This window comes from Acomys minous (genome assembly GCF_964271855.1).
Source record: "Acomys minous genome assembly, chromosome: 8".
Classification (NCBI taxonomy): domain Eukaryota; kingdom Metazoa; phylum Chordata; class Mammalia; order Rodentia; family Muridae; genus Acomys; species Acomys minous.
In genome coordinates, this window is record NC_140489.1 from 113213883 (window position 1) to 113241353 (window position 27471).

At 45.0% G+C, this 27471-nt stretch overlaps 1 protein-coding gene across 1 annotated transcript in view; it reads right to left on the minus strand.

Annotated features, from left to right (window-relative positions):
- Positions 1–9982: 9982 nt before the first annotated feature.
- THUMPD2 (THUMP domain 2 tRNA and snRNA guanosine methyltransferase) overlaps positions 9983–27471 on the minus strand; it is a 37022-nt gene continuing 19533 nt past the window's right edge. The window contains exons 7-10 of the mRNA XM_084791899.1: positions 22449–22520; positions 21909–22023; positions 16941–17049; positions 9983–11128 (exon numbers count right to left, since the gene is read on the minus strand). Of these exons, the coding sequence (XP_084648025.1) occupies positions 10753–11128; positions 16941–17049; positions 21909–22023; positions 22449–22520 (672 nt within the window). The 3' untranslated portion in view covers positions 9983–10752. The remainder of the gene's footprint in view (positions 11129–16940; positions 17050–21908; positions 22024–22448; positions 22521–27471) is intronic.

The window sequence follows — 27471 nt, forward strand, 5'->3', positions numbered from 1 at the left end:
GGTGGTCCTGTGCTGGGAGGCTTCGAGTTAGGATGGAGTGCAAACTCCATTCCCCTGCATCCCTGAATGGTCAGCCGCGTGGAGTTCTGCATCAAGAGATGCCACGTCTGCCCGGTGAGGTGCTGCTACTCTGCTGGGTCCTCAGGACCCTGAGCTTGGTATGTTTCCAGTTCAAGACATGCATTGCAGATCATGTGGTCACTTGATGCCCAAAAGTCAAGACCCGGTAGCAAACCAGGAGTTGTTCCCAAAAGCAGAATAATTACTTGTGGGCTAGAGCTTGGCGTTTCTCCAGAAGTTAAGAGGCTGCAGCTGTGCTCTCTCCCGCTTGGCTCTGGCACAGATGTTCTGGGCACTGTTAGATCTCTCGGGTCATGAGAACATTAATGTGGAGCTGCTGACAGCGGGGCCCGAACCAGCTGGAGACTTCTCTTCCCAGGCTTCCAGGAAATGAGAGCGGCAACCCCAGAAGTGACACGGGCTGCCTTCAGATGCCAAAGAGCTCCATCAAGCATCTGTGCCTCCCTTTCTGGTGGTACTGATGCCTGCAGCTTCTGATATGCCACGGCCTTACTTTTGATTAGCTATTTTGGCAGGAATGGGAAGATCAGGCATGTGACCTTGGCCCTTTAATTAGCTGACAGCCTTCCTTCTCGAGTCAGAGAGTCCTGTGATTTTGGGAGGAACTGGGTAACGTTGCCATTTTGTTTTTCACGGAGAAAATCAAAGTAGACAGAAGAGAGTTTCCACACTGTACTGCTGTCGTGTCCAACATCTGCCTCACACTGTTTGCTCAGTGGCATGACTCTGTAATGGGCACAGCCTCAAATATTACTACCAAGGAGGGGATGCTGCCTTTATCACATAGGCTAGTAAGTTATTCCCTTCCTGTGGCATATTACTCTTTTGCATGATCAAACATGAGCACCAGAGTATAAAGGGTCAGAACACAATGAGAAGATTGTGCAAGCTACGAGAGAATAAAGCTTCACCTTGGAGATCATGCCTCTGTGCAGCTCAGTGGCTGCTACCTTCCTCACGCTCAACTTGTCAATGGTGACTTTCTCTTTTCCATGGAAAGTGCAAGTCTGTTATTTACTCATACACTATTTATTGGGCATGTGATATATCTTTATTTGAATACCTGTGGTGTGGGCATGCATGGGTATGTGTATATTCATATATGTGTGGATGCATGTGTGTGCACGTGTGTCGTACTTGATCTCTCTGTGTACTGAGACAAGGTCTTATTCCAGAGCCTCCTAGTTTGGCTAGCCAGCTGGCTCTGGTGTTTCCAGCTTTGCATCTCACACACTGGAATTGTAGGCTCCTGCCACAGCCACTCAGGTTTACTGTGGCCCCACAGTAGCACAACAAGCACTTTGCCCATGGAGTCACCTCTCTAGCCTAGTAAGTCATTTTGATTGTACTAGTTTTTTATAGGGTATTCTAGGGGAGAAATGCCTTGTTATGTTGGCCAGTCTGGGTTTCAATTGTTAAGCCCAAGCAACCCACGGGCATCTGCCACTGTGCCCAGTTTTATACCAGCATGTTTATTAAGATTGGTGTTTGCTAGTGTCCAAGTTGCAAGGATGTAAAGATTTGGGATGATCTACCCAACCTAAATTATTATTATTATTTTTTTAAATTCTGTTGGTTTTAGAGCATGAATTTGAGAGTGAAAAAATGTTGGGATCATATTTATCATGTTATAGCAGGCATGTCCACACAGTACTCCTTTTCATCTGTATCCATGGGCAAGTTACTCATGATGCTACCTAGAGCAAATTCCTCTGCTTGTGGACATCATCCCATCCTTCACTCAGGGACACTGACCCAAGATGTCCTGGCTTTCATCAATTTCTCAGTTTTCCTGGGATGCTCTAACATTACACACACACACACACACACACACTCTCTCTCTCTCTCTCTCTCTCTCTCTCTATATATATATATATATATATATATATATATATATATATATATATATATATAATGTTATTTATGTTTCAGTGTTCTATATATCTACATATACACACACTTCTACTTCCCCCAATTAAAACAACCATTTTCCGATTCTGCATCCATCATAACCTCGTCCCTTTGCCTCAGCTTTCAAAACCTAGCTGTAGTGGTTGTCTGTGTTCACCAACTCCATCTCCGTTCCTGTTTTCTCTTGATCCCACCACAGACCGCTTTTGTTCCCCTCTTCTTTTAAAAACATTTAAAAACTATTTATTTTATTTTATGTGTGTGAGCGTGTTGCCTCTATGTTCGGATGTGCATTGTGTGCGTGCAGTGAAGCTCAGAAGAGAGTGTCGGATCCCTTGAAACTGGAGTTACAGGTGGGTACTAGGAACGGAACCCAGGTTCTCTGCAATAGCAGTCAATTCTTTTAACCTCTGTGCCATCTCTCCATCCCCTCTTCTTACGAACATTTTTAGTCCCAAAGCCACCAGTGACCTTGTTGGCAAACCTAGCCTTTGATTCCCCTCCTCTTCCCACGGGGTCAGTAGCTGCACGGGCAGGTCGGCTCCCTCCTCCTCCGTAACCCACGTTCATACTTCCCCATACACTTCCAGCCTACCACATCCCTGGTGGCTCCATCTCTGTCTCCTCTCCTCTCTTAGTGGCAGAGGAATGCAGGACCCAGCCCCAGCCTTTGTTAATGCGAAACTCCCAGCTCTCATCTTAAAAGAAACAAGAGCATTTATTCTGGAGTCATTTTGAGTGACCATGACTCAGGAAGACAGATTTACGCCCCCACCCCCACCCCCCACCCCAGGTATCACCAAATTCTATCCTCTGACATGGGGGCAGTTTTGTCAAGTTTTATGGGTTTACAGAATAAAGAAACTCATACATCAAGGAAGGCTTAAAATAATTTGGTAACTACACTGGAGAGGGTAAAAGCAAGACTGGACAAGCTTTCCTATGGGCCAGTACGCTAACTGATGACAGTCTTAGCTTTGGGAGTGGATGAAGCCAGTGGCTCTGCTAAGTTAAGAGATTACAAAGCAGGGCTCAGTAGTTAAGAGCAGTGTCTGCTCTTCCAAAGGACCTGGGGCTCAATTCCCAGCACCCACATGGCATCTCATAATTGTAACTCCATTTCCCGGTGATCTGACACCCTCACACCAAATGTACATAAAATAAAATTAAATAAATTATTTAAAAAAGAGACTCCACAGGTTTTTATTTATTAATCACAGGATATTAGTTCTGACACAAAGGTGGGTAAGGAACAGCCATCTTAGGACTAAAGCTAGTGCAAGATCAGATAATTAGCCTCTGGACCTCTAACATCCCAATCTTTCCACAGTACTGACATCCAATCAGCCTATCAGATGGGGCTTCTATGCAGGTGTTCCCACCTCCTTCCTTGTATCTTATGCTTAGTTCTCTGGTGATGTCACCCAACTTCAAGCCACTCTAAACACAAACCCACAGTGTCCTAGTGAGCATCTCCAGAGGAGACCTTTTTTTTTCTTAAACCGCAGTTTCAAATATTCAGTTGCCTATTTGACATCTCTTCTTAGCTTAATGCACGGTTCAAAATTAGAAAGTCTAAAACTGTCTAGCGAGCAGGTCTAAACTAGATTTGTTAGTTTAGACTGTCTTGGCTAGACAAGTTGAAATTAGGTTGTCTAGCCTTAGCAAGTCTAAAAACTGAGCTTCTGATACCCCCAAACCTTTCCATGGCCCTTGCTTCAGGTAGCATGCCCAAAGGCCTTGCAGTCATTTTTCACCTTGTCACCCTGGTACTAAACACACCTCAGATCTCGTTCTTTCTACTTTTAGTGGGTAGCCAGCATACGTCCTCCTGCCTCCACTGCATCCATCAGGGAGTACGTCATAGTTTCCTCCTGTTTGTATTACTGCAAAACAAAAACAAAACAAAACAAAAAACCCTAACCAAACCACCACCACCACCACCACCACCACCACCACGGCCCCTCCTAGCTACCCAGGTGTGGTGCAGCTTACAAGGAAGCTCAACATTCTGGAGGCAGAGGCAGGGGGCAAACAAACAAACAAACAAACACCCAACCAATTTTCTGCTTCTACCATTTCCTTCCTATAAAGAGCTTGCCACACATGGATGCTACCGTGTCTGTCAGCTGTTCGCAACCTGTTCCATGCTAAAGCCAGGCTTTATCTGTCTAACCTATGTGACACCCCTGCCACATCCTGGCCTGTCATTCTCCACTCTGCTCAGGCACCTTTGCCTTTCTCTAGCCTTCTCCTGCCTCCTGCAGAGGCCCTGCCTACTCCTTCTGCCAGGAACCGTCCTCCATCAGCTTTAAATATTTGCTTAAACCTCACAACCTCAGTGCTGCCTGTCCTAATTAAAAGCGTAAATGCAGACAGAGGCTGCAGAGATGGCTCAGTGCTTAAGACAAGGATGTACAAGTGTAAGCAAGGGTGTAGTGAAACCACAGAACGAGACCACTACATCCCTAGAAGGAAAGGTGTAATGGGATCAAAAAGCGCACCCATTTTATGAGTCAACAGGGTGGGGTCTTTGAGCTCATAGTGGCTGTCTGCATAGATGGGAATTAGGTACCATTTCTGGAGGTGGCTGACCTTTAGGGGAAGGTGAAGGGGGCGGGGGTTCCTGACAAAAGAAACTGCCTTAAGAGATCTGCTTTTTCTAGTGAACTGACACCTTCAGGCTTGTTTTCCTGAACAATCCTGTTCACACAGCCAAAGGCCTTCTGTTTAGAACAGTGTCACCAGCACTGCCATTTGGGGGTACTACTTTGGACCCAACAACAAGAAGGCTGGTGTTTGGATCCCTAGCACCCACATAAATGCTGGCTGGGTATGGCAGCTGGTAATGCCAGCCTCAGATGGTAGAGACTAGGGATTCTTAGAACTAGATTCTGGCTAGTGTGAGACCAAAGAAGGAAAAATACACCTTGCAAATGTAGTGCTCTATTTGTAGTTAAGAGTAAGTTCTCGCTCAGTTTTCTTTAAAGGGCTGGCCACTGGGAGTTTGACCATGTTCCGGTGAATATATAGGCAACACAAACTGGACTTTTTTCTTTCTTTCTTTCTTTCTTTCTTTCTTTCTTTCTTTCTTTCTTTCTTCTTCTTCTTCTTCTTCTTCTTCTTCTTCTTCTTCTTCTTCTTCTTCTTCTTCTTCTTCTCCTTCTCCTTCTTCTTTATGGGGGTGGGGGAGGTCACAACGGCCAGGGGCAGGACCTGAGAGGACTGGGAGGTGAGTATGATTGGGGTTTATGATGTGCAATTACCAAATAATCAATAAAAATATTATGTAAAAAATAAACTTTGTGTGTGATTAATCACAGTTGGGCAGGAGGGATGTGGGCAGGAACTACATCACGACATATGCTTAACCCTGATCAGACCTGACAAGAAATGTGGTGAATTGTGGGTTTTACCTTTTCAAGCCCCTGTAAAACACGACTCATGGCCATCTTCTCGGAACCCAGAGACAGACCTGACTAGTATTTATTTAAAACTTGCTTCAAATTTGGCTCAAAAATGTGGTAGTGGGATTAACAGTAGACTAACCATATCTTCAGATCTGGTTCTGACCCAGAGAACTTTTCTTAAAAAAAAAAAAAAAAATAGATGGAGAGTGATTTAGGACATCAACCTTGGGCCTCTACACTCATAGACATATATGAGCTCCCCACACATGCAAGCATACATGCATATACATACTCACCCACACCAAACACACTATGTATGAAAAGAAGAAAAAAGAAAAAAAAAAGTAAAACCTAGTTTCCTACTACAAAACCACTTTGTTGTTGAACTTGGGGGTGGGGTCACAGCCTGTGCCCCCAGGCCAGTTTTAGCCACTTGTTTTCAATAAGGCAAATATTAATATAGTAATGTACAAACAGATTCAGTTGATGTGGCCATACTGGGAAGAAGGGAAAGATCCAGCAAAAAACTCCTTAGCATCCCCTAAATACATATTAGCGTGTGTTAACATGTGGTCCCGCCCACTCTGACCCATTGGTTGGGCTTCAGTTTTATCTGTAAAGTGGTCTGACATATTAGAACTGTATGAAATTGGTGCAACACGTGGTCCCTCTGGTTGGGGTTTTTTCTTTCTCCCCATAGATTCCTGGGGAAAATTCCCGATCTTTCTGGGCCCTTGTTTTAATAGTCTCGAGAGCCTGGTTGAGAGTTACAGGCGTCTCTTTAGAGTATCTCGTTTCTCCTGGGCTAGAACTTCACTGTTTCCCCAACTTCACAGCTATCACAACTGTTCCACCCCAGCAAATAGCTGTCGGTTGTTTCTTACTCCCCCCACCCCTTACATCCTCTCCCCCCTCCCTGCACTGAACATTCAACTAGGCCTTTGGGTCACAAACTTGCTTCAGGCTTAGAGCAAACAGCGCTGTGATGATTTGTCAGCATAGCATGGATGGGCTTTAGAATCGCCATGGAAACAAACCTCTGGGAATGTCTGTGAGGGGCTTAATGTAGGCTGGTACCATCTCCTGGGCTGGGGTCCTGCACTGAGTGAAAGGAAAGAAGCAAGCCAAACAACCAACGTTCATTGCTTTCTGTTGCCTGACTGTGGATATAATGTGATCAACTGCTTCATGATCTTGCTACCACGCCTTCTGCTATGATGGACAGTAACTTCAAAGAGTGAGTCAAAATACATTTGTTCTCATGTTGCCCTTTTCAGGTGTTTTGTTGGAACAGAAACAACTATTTAATACAAGCGCTTTGGCAGCAGTAGGCGTGTAGTATTTGTTGTATAAGACAGGACTGTGAGGCAGTTCAGAGCCAAAGGCTCATGTATCATGGAAGTCCCATGAGCTTCCCCCCCATCCCCCCACTCCTCTAGCCCCGCCCCCCATCTCTGACCAGTGGACTGCAGTGGCACTTGGAATTCCAGGGATGAGGGCCAACCAAGTGCCACAGTCAGCCAGCAATGCAAAGAGACCTCTAGATATTCCCCACGGTTGGTGAGCTGTTATTTTAATTTGTGCTGAGTCTTCTTTCTGTGGAAGGCTAGGAGGTTTTGTTTCTCCAAGGTGTCTATCCTTTCAGCATTAAGACTTACGGTGGAAGCTAGTTAATTTACTATAGCTCTATAGTGGTTTTAATTAGAGCCGAGCTACTGTTTTAACTATGCATAAGAAGTGAGACTTAAAATAGACTTCCTTCCAGCTGGTGTGGAGTCTAGGGATGGTAAGCTTAGTTTCCCCTAGCCGAGGCCTTGGAGGTGAGACATTTGAGGAACCACTCAGGCCTTGGTCTCCACCTGTATCTGAACCCTGTGAAGCGGTTTCTTTATCTCTCATGCAATGACCTCATCTTCCCTAGGGAGATCAGGCCTCCTGTGGTAGCAGCATCCTACAAGCCCCACCCCCACAGTCCAGCCCCTACATTTGTCCACCTTCCATCTGGTTCTCAATGCTGCAGTGGAGGGCACATCTTTTGGGCTTCGGGAGAGAGGGCAGAGATGTAGAGTGGGCAAACATAGTGAAGTCCATCCCAGTGCTTCTCTGCACAAGGCTTTAGAGTTCATTCTTCAGATTCAAGAGGTGAAGAAAGTTCCTAAGTCTAGATTGCTGTTGACTAAGTATTCAAGTTGTTAGAAGCGTTTGGTCTTAGTCACTGCCCGATTGTTGTGAAGAGACGCCCTGACCAAGGCAGCTTTTAGAGAAAAAAGCATTTACTTGGCTCTTGTTTAGTTTCAGAGGGTTAGTCCATTGTCATCATGAGGGCACACAGGCAGACAGCGCACTAGAGGGGTAGCTCAGAGTTCTACATCTGGATCTACAGGCAGCAGGAAGGGAAAGCCACTGGGACAGGACCGTTTCAGACCGTGGGTGCGCTCCAAGCTGCCTGCACTTTTACACTATGGAATACTACTCAGCTATTAAAAACAAAGAATTCCAGAAATTTGGGGACAAATGGATGGAACTAGAAATGATCATAATGAGTGAGTTCACCCAGAAGCAGAAAGAGGCAAATGGTATATACTCACTTATATCTGGACACTAGCCCAAGGGGCATGTCCCATGAAAGTCCTTACTTACCAGGAAAGTGAAACAGAGGGGAGGACATTCTATTGGGACTTGAGGTAAGAGAAGCATGGGAGAATGGGGAAATAGAAGGATCCAGAGGGTCCTAGAAACCTACAAGAAGAACATTATGACGGGTGGATCTGGGCCCAGTGGTCCTGCTTAAATAAACTATGACACCAGCCAAGAACAATACGTGCAGTAAACGTCCTAGCCAATGGACAGGACATTCTCCACAATTGAGTGGAGAGTGGGGTCTAACTTTCACACGAACTCTGGTGCCCCATATTTGACCACATCCCCTTAATGGGGATGCCTGATGGCACTCAGAGAAAGGACAGCAGGCTACCAAGAAGAAACTTGATACCCTATGAGCATATACAAGGGGAGCAGCTCCCTCTCAGTCACAGACATAGGAGAGGGGAGTAGGGGGAAAGCAGGAGGGAGGGAGGAATGGGAGGATACAAGGTATGGGATAACAATTGAGATGTATTATGAATAATTAAAGCCACTGGGCCTGGCTTGGGCTTTTGAAACCTCAAAGCTCACCTCCAATGACACACTTCCTCCAACAAGGCCACACCTAATCCTTCTCAAGTAGGGCCACGTCGTGATGACTAACATTCAAATATATGATCCTATGGAGGCCATCCTTATTCAAACCACCACACCATCCCAGGTGCTCATTCCATTATATATATGCAGGCCTATGTTAACTGCACTAGTAGCAACAGACTTGACCCCAAATAAGATTTTGGTTAAGATTTAACAGATGCTCCTTCCCCATTGACTGGACTTCTGCTGGGTTCCGACTTTAGTTGAGGTCCCAGAAGCCACAGGGCTAAGATGCCTGCAAACGCAAAGGCTTGCTTAACAGGGGTACCCAGAGGGCTGAGTGGGTTTGAGGGAGCTGAGTCATCCGTGTTTCCATTCACTTCTCTGCTAATCATGATCTTACTTCCTGCACCTGAGAGACCTAGCTATGCTGTGGATTCAGCTGACGTAATTCAGCTACCTCAGCCCAAAGGTGACCAGCAGTAAGGGTTGTCTCGGCACAATCACGAGTAATTCCTGGTATCCCCTGCTCTGTCTTAAGCCAGTGTTTCCCAGCTTAGCACTGGTGGCCTTCTGTTGTGAGGGGCTGTCCTGTGTATTGTAGGAGGCTTAACAGTTCCTGGTCTTTATTCATTAGACTCCAGTATTCTTTCTGCCTCCTAAGGTAGCAGCCAAAATGTCTGAAGATGTCTTCTACAAAGTTGCCCCTGGCTGTCACCGCTGCGTTGTCTTGTCCTGGACCGTCAAGTTTTGCTCTAAATAGAGAAGCCGCTCTACAGAGCCAGTGTCCTTGTGGTTGTTTAAGCATCCCATGGCAGTCAACAAGCACAGGAGTAATGGATTGGATTGTTTCACCACCAAGACCTACCAGAACTTTCTTCCCGCCAGTCAGCTTATACAACCAAGAGCACACTCCCATTTCTGGGGCTTTTTGCTTGAAATCCCTGAGTGTCCAGCCCCAAATTAGCATCCTAGTTGTTAACAAGTGAATCTAGAGTTTGAGCAAAAGTAGAAGGTATTCAAGGTTAGTATATGGCGTTCCAAACTCACCTAGCAAAGCCAGAAAGCCAAGTCAGAAGCCGAGAGCTCAGCTAAAATTTCAGGCTGGAATGTTCTGGCAAAGACAGCTTTGCTGCTGCTGCTGCTTGGCAGCGATGGAGAGCTTGCACAAGTGGATGTTCCCTCATATGGCATGGGGTGGCTAAAGTAAGCACTGTACACTACTTGGAAGGTAAATTATATGGGAGGTAAGAGTCATAAAGCGGGGAAGGTTGCTCAAATGGTATCAAACCTGAGAAAAACGTGAGTTACTATATAAAAGGTCAAGTAAGAAAATATATGTTCACTACCTTCCTACTTCCCTTTCTCACTTAGCAAACACAAGAAACACACTAACTCTCTACAAAGGAGAGCAAGGAACCAGTTTATTAATGCTTTTTCTAAAAAGCAAAGTCCAGGGGCTAGAGAGATGGCTCAGTGGACAAGAACACTTGCTGCTCTTACAGAGGACCTGGATTTAGTTTCCAGCCAGCACCTACATGGCAGCTTAAAAACACTTGTAGCTCCAATTCTAGAGACTATAACATTGTCTTCAGGGCTCCATCAACACTGTACACATTAGTATACATCCGTGTAGGCACTTATACATACACATAAAATAAAAATATATCTTTTTAAAAGGCAAAATTCATTTTCATCATTTTGAGGGATTCTAGCTTACTGCTATTATCTGATATTTAAAAAAAATATAAGTAATAAATTATGGCAAATAAAATTTATTTTCCATTCGGAGAAGTGGAAGAAAGCAGAGCTCTGTGAGTTCAAGGCCAGCCTGGTCTACAAAGTAAGTCCAGGACACCCAAGACTACACAGAGAAACCTTGTCTTGAAAAACCAACCACAACAAAAAAAAATTTTTTTTTTCAATCTCAATGGAGTAGCAAATAAAAAAATCAAGTTTAATAGATTTTTAAAAAGTTTCACATAAAGGTTTTCTCATTTTTGAAAGTTCAATTTCTGGGATGAAGCAGTTTTTATACCAAGTCTTTTCAAAATCTTAGCCAGCTGCTCTTGTGAGGAACCCTGAGTACTGAAGAGTATAAACCAGGAAGCCTTACTGACAGTGTGGCCTCGGCCACATCCACCTGCCCTGTGCACTTGGAACTCCAGGGCTATGTGGAGTCCTGGAGACAGGGGGACTCTTGCATGGCTGCCCTCTCAGGATGTGCACCTGGCTCAGGGCATTCAGCCAGGGACAGTCCGGAGGAGTGTGTCTTCTTATATTTACATATGAATGCATCTGTTTTTCCAAGGCTAACTCTGAAGCACTCCACTGGCACCAATGAGCCCAGGCACTGCAAGGCCCCACGTGAAGGTGATGCTGTTTCTGTTGCACCAGTTCTGTCAAGATCCAAGAGCATCTTCATCTCAGGGTCAGCGCCGTTGCCCTGGGACGTCAGGGGGATGCTGCTGCCTCCGCAATCTCTAAGACAACGGTGGTGATCTTCACTGAGCAACAAGACCGCAGCTCCACCAACACGCAGCACTCTGTGACAAAAAAAACCAAAAAACAACAACAAAAAAAAAACAAAAAAAAAAAAACGGTAATTGGGATGAGTGTTTCTATGTTCCAAGACAACAAACCATCCTGATTTATTTAAAATAGTTGTTAATCTGAAATTTAATTCCATCTATTTAAACACAAGAGTTTTGATAATTAGGTAGTATCTTCCATAATGCATATTCATTATAGTAATTATGGAATCTCTAGTACAAATCGGCTTTAATTATCTATTTTTACCCTACTTAAAAGGCAAGCTTCAAAGTAATTTGTAGTCACAATTTAACAAATGGCTGTATAACAGAGAAGACAAGTGACAGAATCCTATGGAGTCAGCATGTTTAAGAAAGAGAATGCTGATGGCAGAAGTCACCAGGGAGGAGTTAGGCCACCAACAAAGGGGTGGCTAAGGGAAGATCCCACAAAGGGCAGACCCCGAAACATCTGCTTGGGAATTTGTTTACTCAGTCCCTCAAGTGCTGTGACACATCTGTGGAAACAGGCACCGCAGAGCATAAAGCAGTGAGGGGGGCGGCGGGGAGGAAGGGACAGTTAAAGAGTGTGAGGACAGTTAAAGAGTGTGACAGAAGCTGCAAGGTACACACACATGAGAGGCTCCAGGAGTGAGCCAGGCCAGTGACAGGAAGGGGCCAATCTAGGAGGTAACAGGGACAGAAATGACAGGATGAAGCACTGACAGTGGCTGAGCCTGGGGTAGGCAGGAAGAGGGGAGCAGAGTTCAGTCTGTATGATGTTAAATGAGGGTGGGTTCCAAAGGACAGCTGGGTGCACAGCCTGGGGACCTGAGAGGCCAGGGCAGGAGGCAGAGACGGGTTTAATGATAAATGGGAGATAAGGCCAAAATGGCTGGGATCATCTGGATGGCAGAATAAGAGGGAAGCAAAGACTTCTCTCTTAAGGAAGGACCTTGGAGGAGAGCCAAGAGGCACACCCTAGAGAAAACGGGGCAACAGTGGTGCCATGGAGGCTAAAGAAGCATGGCTTCAAGTGTCAAAAGCTATAGGACCAGCAAGTGGTCATAGGAAGAGGCCACCAGTGAGCCTGGGGACAGAAGGCCCAGGGCAGCAAGGAGAGAGTGGCTGCTACGGAAGGCTCTTATTTCTTCCATCTCTTCCCAGTGTCCTCTAGAAGGCAGACGGAAATGCCTGCTCACTCTGCAGTCCCTGCTGGGTGTCAGGCAAGTTCTAAACTCCGCCCTACGGCACTCAAGGCTCCTCTGCAGTCTCCCTACTCCTGCCTTTGTAGACCCACTGCCTGCCCACTTCCCTCTGGCCCGGGAATTTCCCTCAGTTGTTAAAACTCAGTAACAAGCTTCTGTCTTCAGTCACGTGGTCTCACTGCTTGCTCTCTACTAAACACACATTCCCGCGTGAGCTTTCTCATCCTCCAGACCCTAGAGGTCTGATGCCACCTCTGTAGAGAGGTATCTCTTGACTATGCCTAAGGCAGAGCCAGCACTGCTCTGTCCAGCAGGGTATCCGGTCCCATTTCTGTACAGCAGCAATCACGACCGGAAACACTGCTGTGTGTACCGTTGTCCCACTCTGACAGGTGGGACCTCTACTGCATCCTCAGGGTCTAGTACAGGACACAGACATCCACACACATCTGAGAGCATCTCGGGAAAGGATGACTGAGCCTCTTAGAAGGGACAGGGAGATAAAATGGCTGAAGACAAGAGGAAAGTGGGCAGAGTACGGCTCCTGAGGAAGACACTGGGGGAAGCAGCCCAGCTGGAGGAGAGAAGCCATCTCTACACAGGCCAGCAGGCAGGAGGTCAGGCATGGCTGTATGCCAGAGACAGAAAGGAGAAAACAAGTATCTCAGAACACAGCAAAGAAAATGTACATAAAGTGGTAATTACACAACCTTTTAACTCATCTCATCATCAAAGACTAGCGCTTAGGATGCTGAGACTAAGGCCAGGAGCATTCTTGGAGATGGGAACTGCTGTTACAGGTTTTGGATGGTAGATCAGTTATATTATATGAGCAGTACAGAAAGTCTCCAACCCTGCAATATCACCTCCATGGAATTATCCCAAGATGACGTAACCGCAGGAGCAGCAGAGGAACAGTGCTCAGTAATGGTGACGACAACGAATCTTGACCCAGTGCATGCACCTCCCTCTTCAAGCTCACGTGCAAGGCAGGATGCTTCACACGGTATCTACCAACTTATTTATGGTCAATTGTTTTTCAGGTAATGGATAAGATAAAGGAGAAAAGATGCCCCATACTTCTCTTCCTGTGTACAGCTACACAGAATTTCTTACAAAAGGCTGATTTGGAAATTATAATATTGCTCAAAATGCTTGCCCTGAACATTTTGGATACTGACGGGAATATCTTTAAAATGTTGTTATTAAGAGGGTGAGAAACTCTGTATACAAACCGTAGAAAAGCTTTTTTCTGCATGTGGCCCTGCAAGGCCAGGACTAGACGATTCAGTAACGCTGTTACTTGACCGTGAAGCACATTAGGTCTTATGCATCTGAACCGCCCACTGCACCCTTCCGCCTCAGGAAGTCTACCGTACCCGCTGGACCTTGAGGACCTTCGCTTCTTCCTTACACCCTGAATACTGGCATGTATAAAAACATGGCCCCTTAAAAAAAGTCTTTTACAACTTCCAAATTTTACCGCCAACTCTCCTCATCTGTAACCATTCTGGGCCTCAGCAGCACACGGAGCTTTCTCCTTTCTTCAAAGTGAGCAAGGGGCATTTTACAATTTGCTCACGTATTTTACACGGAACTAGTTGGGAGGAAAGCTCAAACGTTCCATCAGCCTCCTAAGTGTGCGCTGTCCTGGCGACATGGTCAAGTGAGCTGTGTGCACAGCTCCTGCCTTCAGCAATCATGCCTGACACTGATTCTGAGCCACACACTCCTTCCCCGGGGGACCCCACTCTGTGTGACACACAAACCATCTTCCTCCACCACCATTACGAATACGTTTAGCGAGCATTTGTTTCTTCCTGCATTTTAGTAACGTAAGTCTCCTCTTTTGATTTCTAGATGTGGGGACCCATGAATACCAGTGAGTTACTGGGAGAAAAGCTTATGTATCTATCTACGACTGTATATCCTCACATACTTTCCAAGAAGGGCTTATGCTAAAAAGTCTGGGTAAGACGCTGAGGCTGCCCAGTGCTCAGAACTGCTCTGAAGCTTTGGCTCCACGGAACCCTCTGAACAATACGTCAGCCTCTGTATTATGACAGAAAAAATTAGCCATGATGTGGTCTGCTTATGTCTGAGGAGTTGTGAGTAACAGCCAAGACGAGCCACTCGTCTGGCTTCCAAGGCTGTGGTCTCAGTCACTGTGCTACGTTGTCTGTATGAACCTGAAACCTTGTAAGTAAAAAGTCAGGTCATGGCTGGGGAGGATGGTGCATGCCTGTAATCCCAGAACCTGGGAGGCAAAGGCAGGCAGATCTCTGTGAGTTCGAGGCCAACCTGGTCTACAGAGCAAGTCCAGGACAGCCAAGGCTACACAGAGAAACCCTGTCTTGAAAAACAAAACAAAATGCCAGAGCAGAAAGGCTGCAGGCAGAAAGGAGAAGGAACCCCATTCCCTATATTCAAATGTATATACTCTGATCTGGACCTGAGGCACTCTTAACCATGCAGGAAATCTTGCATATTCATCTTCCTGGCTCTGTGGTAAGTGTTTAAATTTACTGACAGTGGGCAGGCAGGCTTACCCATCACTGGCTCATTTCTAGAACTTCCAGCTGCTGCAGGTGCTGGCTGCAACCCTACCTCCCACGACTGGTAGACATGTCTAAAGTAGAGAATGCTAGATCTTCAGTCAAGTCATTATCTCTGCAAGTTCCAGTTTAGAGACATGCCCTGGCTCACAGGTTTGTTTTTTTTTAATCTCCACATGAACTGGTGGTTCACAGGCTATACTTATGAGCTGGGCTGTGGCACAGCATCACACTGGCAGGTTTTTTTTTTTTGCTTCTATTTATTTATTATTTTTAATTTTAATATTTTATTAATTTATTCATACTACATCTCAATTGTTAGCCCATCCCCTGTATCCTCCCATTCCTCCCTCCCTCTCCCTTTCCCCCACTTCCCTCCCCTATGTCTGTGACTGAGAGGAACTTCCTCCACCTGTATATGCACATAGGGTACCAAGTCTCTTCTTGGTAGCCTGCTATCCTCCCTCTGAGTGCCACCAGGCCTCCCTTTCCAGGGGATGTGGTCAAATATGGGGCACCAGAGTTTGTCTGAAAGTCAACACTGAAATTCCATCTTACTCCCATTAGAATGGCTAAAATAAAAAATTCAAGTGACACCTCATGCTGGCGAGGATGTGGAGAAAGAGGAGCACTCCTTCACTGCTGGTGGGAATGCAAACTGGCAGCTTTTAAGAAATCTACCCCGGCCAACACTAGGCCAGTTAAATAAGAGATGTGGAGCGTGCTGGGGAATGGGCAGCAGTAGTTTAAACATGCTCCTGCGAGGACTTCAACATGAAGTCAGAGTTGTAAAATCTGCTGGAGGGGAATTAATATCAGATCTGGGGATGCTCAAGAGATGCCTACATCACAGTGCTGCCTCCAGCAGGACTGAGCTAGGGACCCAGGCAGCAGGGAGCGGTTTATTTATTTATTTATTTTTGTGTGCCTGCATGCCATGGCTCACGCACATGGGGATCAGGAGTCGTTCCAGCCCCCCCCTCACATGGGAGCACTGGGACTGCAGATGTAGATATTCCTTACTGTATCTGGTCCTCAGGCTGGGCTGGAGAGACTGTAAAGGGCTTTGACATGAGGACCCGAGGTCAAATCCCTAGCACTCATGTAGAAGAACAGATGTGGCCACGTGTGCCTGCAGTCCCAGCATGGGGGACGGGATACAGAAAGATCTCTGGGACTTGCCAAGCTGGTCACAGTTTACCTACATCTGTGAGCTCCCTGATCAGAGGATTTATCTCAGAAATTGCGTGGAGAGTGATACCGAGAGACACCCAACAGAGACTTCCGGCCTCCACTCATGCGCACCACATGAACACATTACAAACACATAGACAAGTGCACCACAAAGGAGAAGACCGAGAACCCAGCTGACAAGACGCAGTGAGAGGGCTAACAGGTAGGCTTTGACTTCCTCGCGGTATGCCAGCATTACACCCTGGTGACGTGTCGCTCCCGCAGCAGGCTAGTAGCACTCTTGTCCTGACCCATCAAGTGTCCAACTGACATATATTCCCATCAATTGAGCCCTTATTTTTGTCTGTTTATTCCTGCATCAACATAAATGACTGGAAAGTGTTTATCTAGGCCTCCCTGTTAGAACGTCTCAAAAACATACTTCTGCTAAACGATTTCCCGAGGTCAACAGCAGGAAGCAAGGTTTGGACATGATTCTGCATTTCCATCTCATGTCAGAGATGGTCCTGCCCCTGCCACTCTGGTTTGTGGTCCAGCAACCCTGTGATCAGACACAGGTTCATCTTCCTGGGCCCCAGTTTCTCATCTGTAAAGTGTGGGGTCTGACACAGAGGATGCAAGTTTTTGTGAGATTTAGAAGCAGATATCTAAATTATCCACCCTGGTGACTGAAACAAAAGTCATTGTTTTTCTCAATAAAATGGTAGAAGACACAGAAAACGGGTTTCAATTTTAAACTTCTAACTTTTGGAAAATTAAATGTCAAAATTTTGGGAAATTATTCCACTGCAAACAGACTTAAGGGTAATGATATATTTTTACTAAATGGCCTGAGGCTAGAAAATTATGGAAATAAATTCAACAACTTACCTTTCCATTTCTTGGAGAATGCTTTTGATGTCTTTTCCTAACTGAAATTTTTTCCCAAATGGGATGTCAGAAATAATAACATCGACACTTTGTGATGGCAGCGGTAACTCTGGAATGCAGAAAGCAGAGACTCTTAGTACAGCAAGGTCAGACACGTACCACCTCAATAGGACACTGACCAACGAAGATTTTCAAACAATATCCAATAAAATTTAGAGCTGCTATATTGTTTCTATGAGAAGACAAGACTCTCACTGCTTTGGAGACCCAAGATAGAAGGCAGCAGCATTACTGTCCAACCCTCTCAGGCCTGGCAGGGCCACAGCCAGGAGGCAATGCAAGTACTGGAATCTCATAAGGATTCCGATGTACATTGGCAAAAGGTCCTTTAAAGGCTTAGGTGGCCACGCCCTGCAGATACGCCTCTGTCCTCCTCCCCTCCTCCAGCGGCAGTTCTACCACAGCATCAGTGTGTACCACAAGCACCAACCAGACTCTGCACGCAAACAATTCATCTAGGGGCATCTGCGAAACAGGCTGTGGGCCAGGCATTTGATGCAGACTCCCGAGACCGTGAGCGCCTGACTCCTAAGGCTGAGCACACAGTAAAATCCTGTACGTTAGTGAGTGCTCTGGGCTGCCTGTGAACATATCATCTGTGACTAAGAATAAGGCTTTAAAATAGGAACAGTGAAAGGCAAACAAGTGAACAATTCTGTTTTCCAGCTCAGAAGGATGATTCAGAATATGAAATGTTTTGTTTTCAAACTGTAGGTCTTTTGAGCAAAAGAATTGCCCAGATTTCCCGTGGAGTTAAGATTCTTTCTTGTAAGTTTTACGGGCCCCTAAGGTATGTTTCATGCACATATGCAGAGCTGGTTGGGGGGGAAGGGCTTTTCTAGAAGCTGCCACTCTCCCCCTTCTATCTGTCCCTTTTTGCTGATGTTATCCCTTCCTGTGCCAGGGACCGGAACACTCACGGTCTGTCAGACACAGCCATCTCTTAGTTGTTCCCAGTAAGTTCTAGATTCAGGAGGACCAGGTTCTTGTCACCCACCGCTCTGCCGTAACTCTCTCTGCTCCTCAGCTGATTCGGCTCTTCTCTCTGTCTGCATTTTACTAAGCATCTCTCCACTTCCAACGAGCCCCCAAAGGCTCATTAACAAAACGTTCTTTGAACATTTTACATCTGGAAATGTCTATGCTAAAATGCTGTTGTGGATGGATGGGGGATGGGGATATCCCCCCCTCCCCGGTCATATGCTGCTGCAGTAATCTCAAAAAAGGACCACAGAGCCCTGGAAACAGATGCTACTATGCTGGAAACTGTTATAACTCCTCTCTTTGTCTAGGGCCAAAAGCAATGATGGCTTCACTGGCTCGCCATCCTCCCTAGTTCAGCTGCTGCTGATCTTCTTCTATGCTTAATCTACTTTTGTTCATTTCAGCTAAGTATAGGGAGGTGTAAACAATGCCAACAAATTCTTAATCTGCCACTTTAATGCAGAAGCCCACAGTTAGTCTTTTTGTTTTCATTTTATTTTTGATGTGTGTGAGTGTTTTGCCTGCATGTTTTTTATTATTTACTTAATGACTGATTGAGACAGGGTTTCTCTGTGCAGTCATGTCTGTCCTGGAACTCACTCTGTAGACCAGGCTGGCCTTGAACTTAGAGATCAGCTTGCCTCTGCCTTCCGAGTGCTGGGAATAAAGGTGTGCGCCACCACTGCCCAGCAGCCTGTGTGATTTCATGTGTACCAGAAGTGGGTGTCGGGTTCTGAGAATGGAGTCACAGACAGTTGTGAACTGCTATGTGGGTGCTAGGACTCAAATCCGGAAGAGTAGCCAGTGCTTTTGATGACTGTGCTATCTCCCCATACGTAGTTTTACACATGTAAAATGTAGTCTGGCCAGTGGGTTGGGATACCCTTTAATTTATAGTTCACTAAGGAATACTGCTGAGAAGGAGAATGCTGAAATTATACACTTTGGTATTTACTCATTATATTACATGATGTTGAGCCTAACAATAACACATATTTGTGCACACTAAGGTTTTACTCGAACATTAAAAATTCCAACACTACAATAATTGTAGTATACACTCATCTACCAATCAGCTTCATAGACACATTTGTTTCTGAGCCCCTATTATCACTCGGTTAAAGCTATTTTTCATAGGACTGTCTATGAGCTTCAAAGTTCTACTTTCATATTTAAAAAACTTTTTGGGCTAAATTTATATTTCAGAACATATTTTGTCTAGAGCTGTTATAGTAATAATAGCTCTCAGAGCAAATAGAGGTCACTCACAATGAAAAATGGGTCCATTTTAGCCCTTCATAGACCTTCCACTCGGTGACATCAGCAAATGATGTCTCTCTATTGTTTTTATTTTACCAACTGTAGACTCAACAAAATTAGGATGGCAGTTTCGTTCCATCTTACTCTAGAATCTACCCATGTCCAATTAAAATGAAAAAGCCACCAGAAGATTCTTGCCACAAGACACTCGAGGTGTACTTACAGAGCCTCATCTTGTGCATTAGTAAGACTAGTAATCTGTCCATGCTTTTCTACTGCTAACCTTATTTTTAATAACAAATCACCCAAAACACTCAAACGTAAACACACTTGCAGTTGAAGAGTGAGCAGCATCACTTTAGAACACCAGCCGTTTCATGTTGATGAAAAGCCATACTTCACACACTGATGTCAAATGCATTTTCTTCAGCTGCATGTGACAACACCTGGCTTTGATCCACAGATATCTCTAAAATAACTTCTCAGCTTTGAAGTAAATGTTAAGTGACTCTCTAAGTGGACTGTCTCATTTGGTCAGGGATATTGGCCTTCAGAGTGGACAGTGAGTGTCAAGATACTTCATTAAGTTGCCTGTTCATCGTCACCCCTCTAAGGAGATATAGACTTGGTGCTTACCTTTCCACATGAAATCCACCCTATGAACTCACTGGCAGAAAAGCTCATTACAAAATACAAATGTTAGCAAACAATACAGTGATAGGGGCAAGCACTTCTGAGGTGAGTTCTTATCTTTTTTCTGTATGTACTTCATGCCTACATCCCACATTTGCTGGTAACTCTCTAAAAGCTAACATCAGCCCAGCCAGCAGGACTGGAGACAAGTGGTAGAGGCAAACATATCAACATGAAGGAAAATGAAACCACGTGGCCTTAGAAACAGTCATTCACCTCAACAAAGGCGGCAATAAACGACACACTTGTGACAGAAAATCTTGTTACAACAAAGCCTGCTGATGAGTGACCAGCTATTGAATATCCTACTGGGAGCAATATAAACATCCTCTTATTTAGTTATGTTTTAAATACATCATAAATTTATCTCTTTTGCCCAAATATGTATGTGACAACTTCTAGCATACATTAAGAATGTAAATAGAGGGCTATATAGATGCCTCAGAGGTTAAGAGCACTTACTGCTCTTCCAGAGGTCCTGAGTTTAATTCCCAGTAACCACATAAGTGGTTTACCACCATCTATAATGAGATCTGGTGCCCCCTTCTGGCATTCAGGTGTGCACGCAGGAAGGGCATTATTTACATAATAAATAAAACTTTTAAAAAACTGTATATACATCAACATGAAAATCAGTGATGAGTTCTTCCCAGATAACTGGCAGCACAGCACACATTTTATTCAATATAGTTTCACAATGATTAAATCTCAGGAACAAATTTGTAGAATTTCTTCATGTTAAAAGATCTTTGATTATATAGTAGCAGAGGCTTACAACACAAAATAAATGCCAGCAAGAAGCAGAAATAATAAAGCTATTAAAATACAATAAAGTGGGGTCAGTAAGATGGCTCAGTGGGTAAAAAGGCACTTCCTGCCAAGCCTGACGACTATAGATCACTCCTTGGGTCCCACATAGTGTAAAGGGACAACTTTTAAGTTGTCCTTTGACCTCACACACGTCAATACACACATGTGCGCACACACACACATACACACCCATCCAATTTAAATAAAGTCCTAATGCTGTGACCCCTTAATACAGTTCTTCATGTTGTGGTGTCTCCCAACCATAAAGCTATTTTTGTTGTGATTTCATAACAATGGTTTTGCTGCTGTTGTGGATCATAATGCAAGTATGATATGCAGGATATCTGAGATTCGACGCTTGTACAAAGGTCATTCAATCCCCAAAGGGGTCGTGACGCATAGGTTGAGAACCAATGTGCAGTACAAAACTGATCCTAACATTTTCTCCTGTGATTCTCATTTCTGCTGTTAAACATACTCTGTTCTACTGGACTTTAGGTTCAATATTTACTCATGGCCAAAAGCACAATACAGTTTCCACAGCGGGATTAAATATGTGAAGCCAAGACAGTAAGTAGCCAAGGAGCTCTGTGAAACAGCTAGAGCAAGGCCAGCCACCGCGGTTAGGGAGCTCCGAGAGGCATTATGCTTGCTTGATGCCCACCCCCATCAGCTACTGCTGACTCTGTCAGAGGGGCTGATGGTTATACCCATCCTGGTTGGCCCCAGACCTCCCTGGATTCTTGAGCGTACTGGGTTAGCACCTAATCCACCATGGTTAGGGTGGGTAACTAATTCACTTCTCTATGTCCAATGTGAAGCAAAGATTTGCTGATTCATTGCATTTTGTACAGTTCAGATGAAGGAAATTCAAGTCATTTCTTCTCCCTCTAATACTCTATACTGTGGTTGTACCATTCCTTCCAAGGTCACGAGATGACAATGATTCAGTAGTAACAAGCATGTCTTGAGAAGGTGCCCCCAGCATAAGTGCTATGGAAGCTACGTAAATATCACTTCCCAATCAGGAATATCTTGAAAAAAAAAATCAAACAACTATAGTAGCGGAAGTAGAGTACGTTAGCCCCACAGACCTTCCACAGGATTAGCAAGCAAACCTGTGCACACACGCTGGCTCTTGTTTCGTGTTTACTACTTTACCTGTAACAGAGACTTTAAGTAACTCAATCTTGTCCGCAAGGCCTGAGGCCTTCAGATTCTCACATGCTCCGAGTAACTGCAGGTCGCTGACATCAGCACCCAGGTAGTATACATCCTACGGGAAAGAAACCCACATTAAGTATTTCAGTATTTAATATAGTCTATTTGCATTTTGATAAAGGGCAAAAGTAAAGTTAAAAGAGTCTCATTTCAAGTTAAAGCAAATTTAAAGCTTTTCTTCCCTAAAATACACAATAGTGAATTTTAAAGTCTGTTAATATTTTACCATTACAGATGCCCGAAGAATTTGGACATTAGTATAATCTATGTATGAATAATTATCATAATCTTGCCATATTTTCTTAAATTCTTTATAGCACTTAAAGAAATAATGCAGAAATTTAATTAACTCTTCAAAATCTCTTATACTTATAGTAAACAATAACTCAAAACTAGACTATCTACTTGTAAAAAAAAAACAGTGACTGTAAGTATTAAAATAAATACATAACTTGATTTAGACCAAACTTTGCAACTTACTGGCCACTCTTCGGCAGCTTCCACAAGTATGGTCGCAAGGCCACACATTGGATCTAGAACCAGCGCTCCAGCCTAAACACAAGTAGAAATAAGCCGGATGTAATAGACGTAATATAAGAGAAGCCAAACCTGGGGAGTCACTATTTCAAGAGTCAAGATTCCTTTTTATGTTCCAGGAGACCCTCAGGCAGCTCAAGTCCTAAGGCAGGACTACATTTGAAATGGATCGAGGCAGGAGGGAGCCCAGCGGCGTCAAGGAACAGTGAGTGAGGTGGTCAAGGCGATGGAAATGGTGGAGAGGCAGGCAGGGGATGCCATGACTATATAATCCCCACCCGGAGGTCTGCAACAACATGCAGCCCATCCTGCATGCCCGCCTGAGGCAGGGCACCCGGGGCTGCCCTCTTCCTGGATGCCAGGCTAACGAAGCAGTGCCCATCTGCAGTGTTACCATCACCACAGCAGAAGGAGGAAACGCAGGACAAGTGTGCATTGCTCTGAGTGGTCTCACTGGATGTTGTTCCCATGACTTCCTATGCCATCACACTGGTTACACCATGCCAGTCACCTGGTACACAGAGCTTCAAGGAGTCAGGACAATGCGATACTATTTGTGGTCGAAGGGAAAAAAAAATTCAGAGTAAAAGATTAATGGTCCCATTCTGGGAACATCATTATTTTAGATCTTGTTACGTGACAGTGCAGCTGCATGAACCACCGGTGGCTGGAGAGGGTCAAGGGCGGTACCGGGAGAAGTAGTGGGATTCTGGGTATATTTTGCAAAGTGGAGCTAAAAGGAAGGTTTGGATGAGGACTACTAAGCTCACCAGGATGGTACGGCTAAACTTTCTGCCTGACCAACAGAAGAGCTGTCTGTTACTGGTGGGGGCAGAGGTGTGGAGGGAGGTCTGGAGGAACCAGGAAAATGTTCTGACACGCCCATTTTGAGACACCTCTTGGGATGGACGATGATTGAGTCACTGAGGAGATGACTCTAGAGTTCAAGGTTTGGGCTACAGATACAGACTTGGGAAGAGTCCATGTGAGTCAGCCGAGAAGTCGTGTTTAAAGCCTGAGAACTGGGTGAGATCATTAGGGAAGCAACCAGAGTTAAAAAGGAACAGTCAGTGCCTTAACCATAGGTGTTAGGACACCGAGGCTCAGTCATGCTTCCTGAGGGGAGGAGCGTTCAATTCAGGAGGAGAACCAGAGCGGTTCCTAGGCAGCAGAGAGAACTGGTTTCAGGGAGAGTGGCCACGGCATCAAATGTTAAAAGGACGATAGGCACGTTCATCGAGGTCTTCATGAAAGAAGTGGGTAGTGAGAGAACGTGGAGAAGGAACCACGTCAGCAAACGTCAGCCATCTCCAACAGGCGTTCAGGTGGTTTTCGTTGTTGTTATTGTTTTTATTTATTTGTTTGTTTCTTTTTACAGTAAGTAGAGAAAGAGACCTTGGACTTATTAGAGAATTTTATTTTATTGTAGTCTTTTTAAGTTCCAAGATATTAGAGCAGCGGACAGGGTGATGACAATGGCCCACGAGAGGGAACAAGTCCCTAAGTATGAAAGAGGAAGCTGAATCCAGTACCCGGTCCTGGGGCAGAACAGAACAATTCACTACTAAGGGACAATGGGCAATAAATGCTATGTGGATGCAGATTCCTGCATGCTGATAGGTCTGGGCCTAGTACTCAAGCCAAATAAGAAGGAAGAGAATTGAAACTATTGTAAGAGAGCAGAATTCTTTTTTTAAGAGATAAGGCCTTGCAATGCTACCAAGGATGTCCCTAAACTCCTAGGCTTTTATGATGTTCCTTCCTCAGTTTCCCAAATAGCTGAGGTGATAAGACTATTGTAAGGGAATAAAATTCTCCCTTTTTGAGAGACATGGCCTTGTAATGTTACTGAGGCTGTTCTCAAACTCCCAAGCTCTTGTGATGTTCTTGCCTCACTTTCAGAAGTAGCTGAGACTACAGGTGCACATTTCCACCCCTGCGGAAGAACAGGACTCTTCAAACAGAGACCTTCACAAGTCACACCCTTCTGGATCTGACATGGTCTAGGATGGGACGAGGGCAGATCACTAGAGGGAGAGGAGCCAATAAGGCAAGAGGCAGGCTGCCTCCGGCCTACGAAGGTCAGTCAGAACCAGGCAGGAATAAAGGCCTGTACTCTGACAGGAATGATAGGGAGAGAGCGCTGTACTTGACTGGCATAATCTGACAACACACGCTTCCAGGGCAGAAGAAAGGAACGGACAACCAGTGAGGGGCAAGCAGGACACCTACCCCTTCAGGCTGAGTGGCAGTTGGATATAGGAGGAAAGCATCCATCACTGGACCTGTCTACAGAGGAAGCAGGGTCCTCAGGGCACAGCCAGGTCTCAGAGCCAGATGGTACCTGAAGGAAAGAAGTAAAATATCCTTCAAGCAAGAAAATCTGCATATGCCTACATCAAGACAAACATAAAAGTTCAGATTTGTATGTGGTCATGTAAATTTACGTTTAAACACAAACTTTGAAACTGGTCAAAGTGTAGAAAAGAACTGATGGGAATTATATCTCTAGTTTTATGCCAAAATAAGTTGGGATAACTGTTAAAGACTAGCATGGGGTCTGGATCCCTGACCAAGCTGATGCTCAGAGAAACCTGCTCCCACTGAGACCCCCAAGAAGGAACTGGTAGGGGGCCATCTGGCCTGGGCTGAGTAATAAGAGTAGCAGTGGAACCAGCTGGGCGCTTGTCTTCAGAGAGCTGCAGGCCTAGAGGGAGAGCAGAGGACAGCTGCCTTTCCTTCAGGCATCTCAGGGCTGACAGAGTCTCTGCACACGATTGACACACACACCTGTTTGCCTCTTACCATTTATTTGAGGCATTCGAATACCCATTGATACCACACTTTGGCCTTAGTGAGAAAAAAAAAAAAATCAAAAACCCAAACCCAAACCAAACCAAAATATACCTGGCTCATCTAAGGGAACAATGCATTCTATCTGCTCTAGTGAGGAGAGCTGTTGATAACCAAAAACATGTCTTTTAAGGTAGAAAACCAACAAATGAATTAAGGGAGATCATGTCTCTGTTATTGGAATTTGGAAGAATAGTTCAAATGGAATAGTAAAGTAAGAAGAGATGAAACCACATGAGAAAAAAGAAAAAAAAAAAAAGAATGACTTGGAGGATAGAGCCGGCTAATTAACATGCTCTACTAGGAATTTCAGAGGTCAAAAACAAAGAGCATAAAGCTGAATTCACAAGACAGCTGAGGCAACGCTATTACATCTTGGAAGAGTGTTTATCTAGGAAGAGCAATAGGTAGTAATTATTATTCAATAGGAACAATTTCCTATGCCATAACAACTCATATTTGTGCACTTTCCATGACAGCCACTAGTGTAATTGCTTTATTAATGCTAATTCATTTAGCCCCCATCTGAAGCCACTAGAACCATCACAGCAAAAGGAACACATTCTAAGGGGGGTCTCTCCTCTCACCATGGAGAAAACGGACCCCAAGGCACTTCCCTGGGATCTTCTGCTGGGATAAAGAAAGCCAGAGGAGGAACTGGTCTCTGACAGATTTCATATAGTTCTGACAACTGTCAGACCAATGTGCAAGAGAATGGGGCAGAGACGATGGTGACAGGCAGGATGACACCTTGACTAGGATTGCGTGGCTCTGCCAACTGGCCCTGTATTTAAACCTAAATCCTCTGTCAGGGATGGGTTTGTATATGGTGGGTCACTGGACCCTTTTTTGATAGTTTCTTTCCTAATGTGACCTTACTGGAATGTGTGTGTGTGTGTGTGTGTGTGTGTGTGTGTGTGTGTGTGTGTGTGTGTGTGTGTGTGTGTGTGTGTACTATTCATGATTACTTATTTTTTAATTTAAAATTTTCATGTGTATGAGCATTTCTGCCTGCATGTATGTCTGTGCACTATTTGTGTTCCTGGTGCCTGAGGAAGCCAGAAGAGAGGTAGATGGCTGCAACTGGAGGTACAGATGGTTGTGATGGGTGCTGGGAATCAAATGCTGGTCCCCTGGAAGGGCAACCACTGAACCATTTCTTCAGCACTGTTTGTAATTGGCCTATTGAGGACAGGTGGCTAAGCCTAGCCCATTAGGACTGCTAAGGCCCAGGCTCTGACCATAATGATGATTCAAACACTATGAAATTCTATTTTTGTCTTGCAAATAAGGAACTGAGGCAGGGTTGTTACATATCTTTCCAAAATTCCTTGGCCAGTAAGTGCTGGAGACAGAACTAAACAGGCAGGTGGTCTCTAGAACCTCTGGGCTTTAAGGGAAACATACTGACACACACACACACAACACACACACACACACACACACACACACACACACACACACACACACACCAAAATGCCACATGTACAGGGATTCTGGAAATATTTCTTAGCTTTAGGATTGAAGTCAAAATTCTCAGCCTACCATTGGAAAGAACCAAGAAGCCCCATAGTGTGTGGCCCGTCCATCAGAGGCACCAGAAGATGAAAGGCAGGAAGAGTATCACATGCCTGAAAGGGGAGAATTCTAAGTCAGGAACTTTCTGTCAGCCACGGAGCATGGGACAGATTCAGACAGTGTCCCAGGCAAATACAACAAGAGAGGGGACAGCCATGAAAACACTGTGACCGAGTCACTGCCTGAGCCCTAGGTGGGAAAGGGAAGGAACAAGGTAGGGAGTAACCCATCTTGGAAGGACCTTGGCATCTGTATCCAAGTGTGTTATGAAACATTAAGGGTGGGCAGGACAGCCATGAAAAAGCCTGTGATCCTCAGTAAGGAAGCTACTTCACTGCAGCAGCTGGGGGCTGGGAGAAGAAGCCAGGGCAGTTGCAGGGAAGGGAAGAGAACACACGCCTCATGGCCCAGAAGGGGCAGCTGGGAAAAGCGGTGGCGAATGTGATCACTTAGGAGTGGGCAAACAACTTAGGGAGTAATTGCTAAGCAAAGTCCCTAGCCTCAGGGCGGACACCAAGCATTAGCAGGTGGTCTG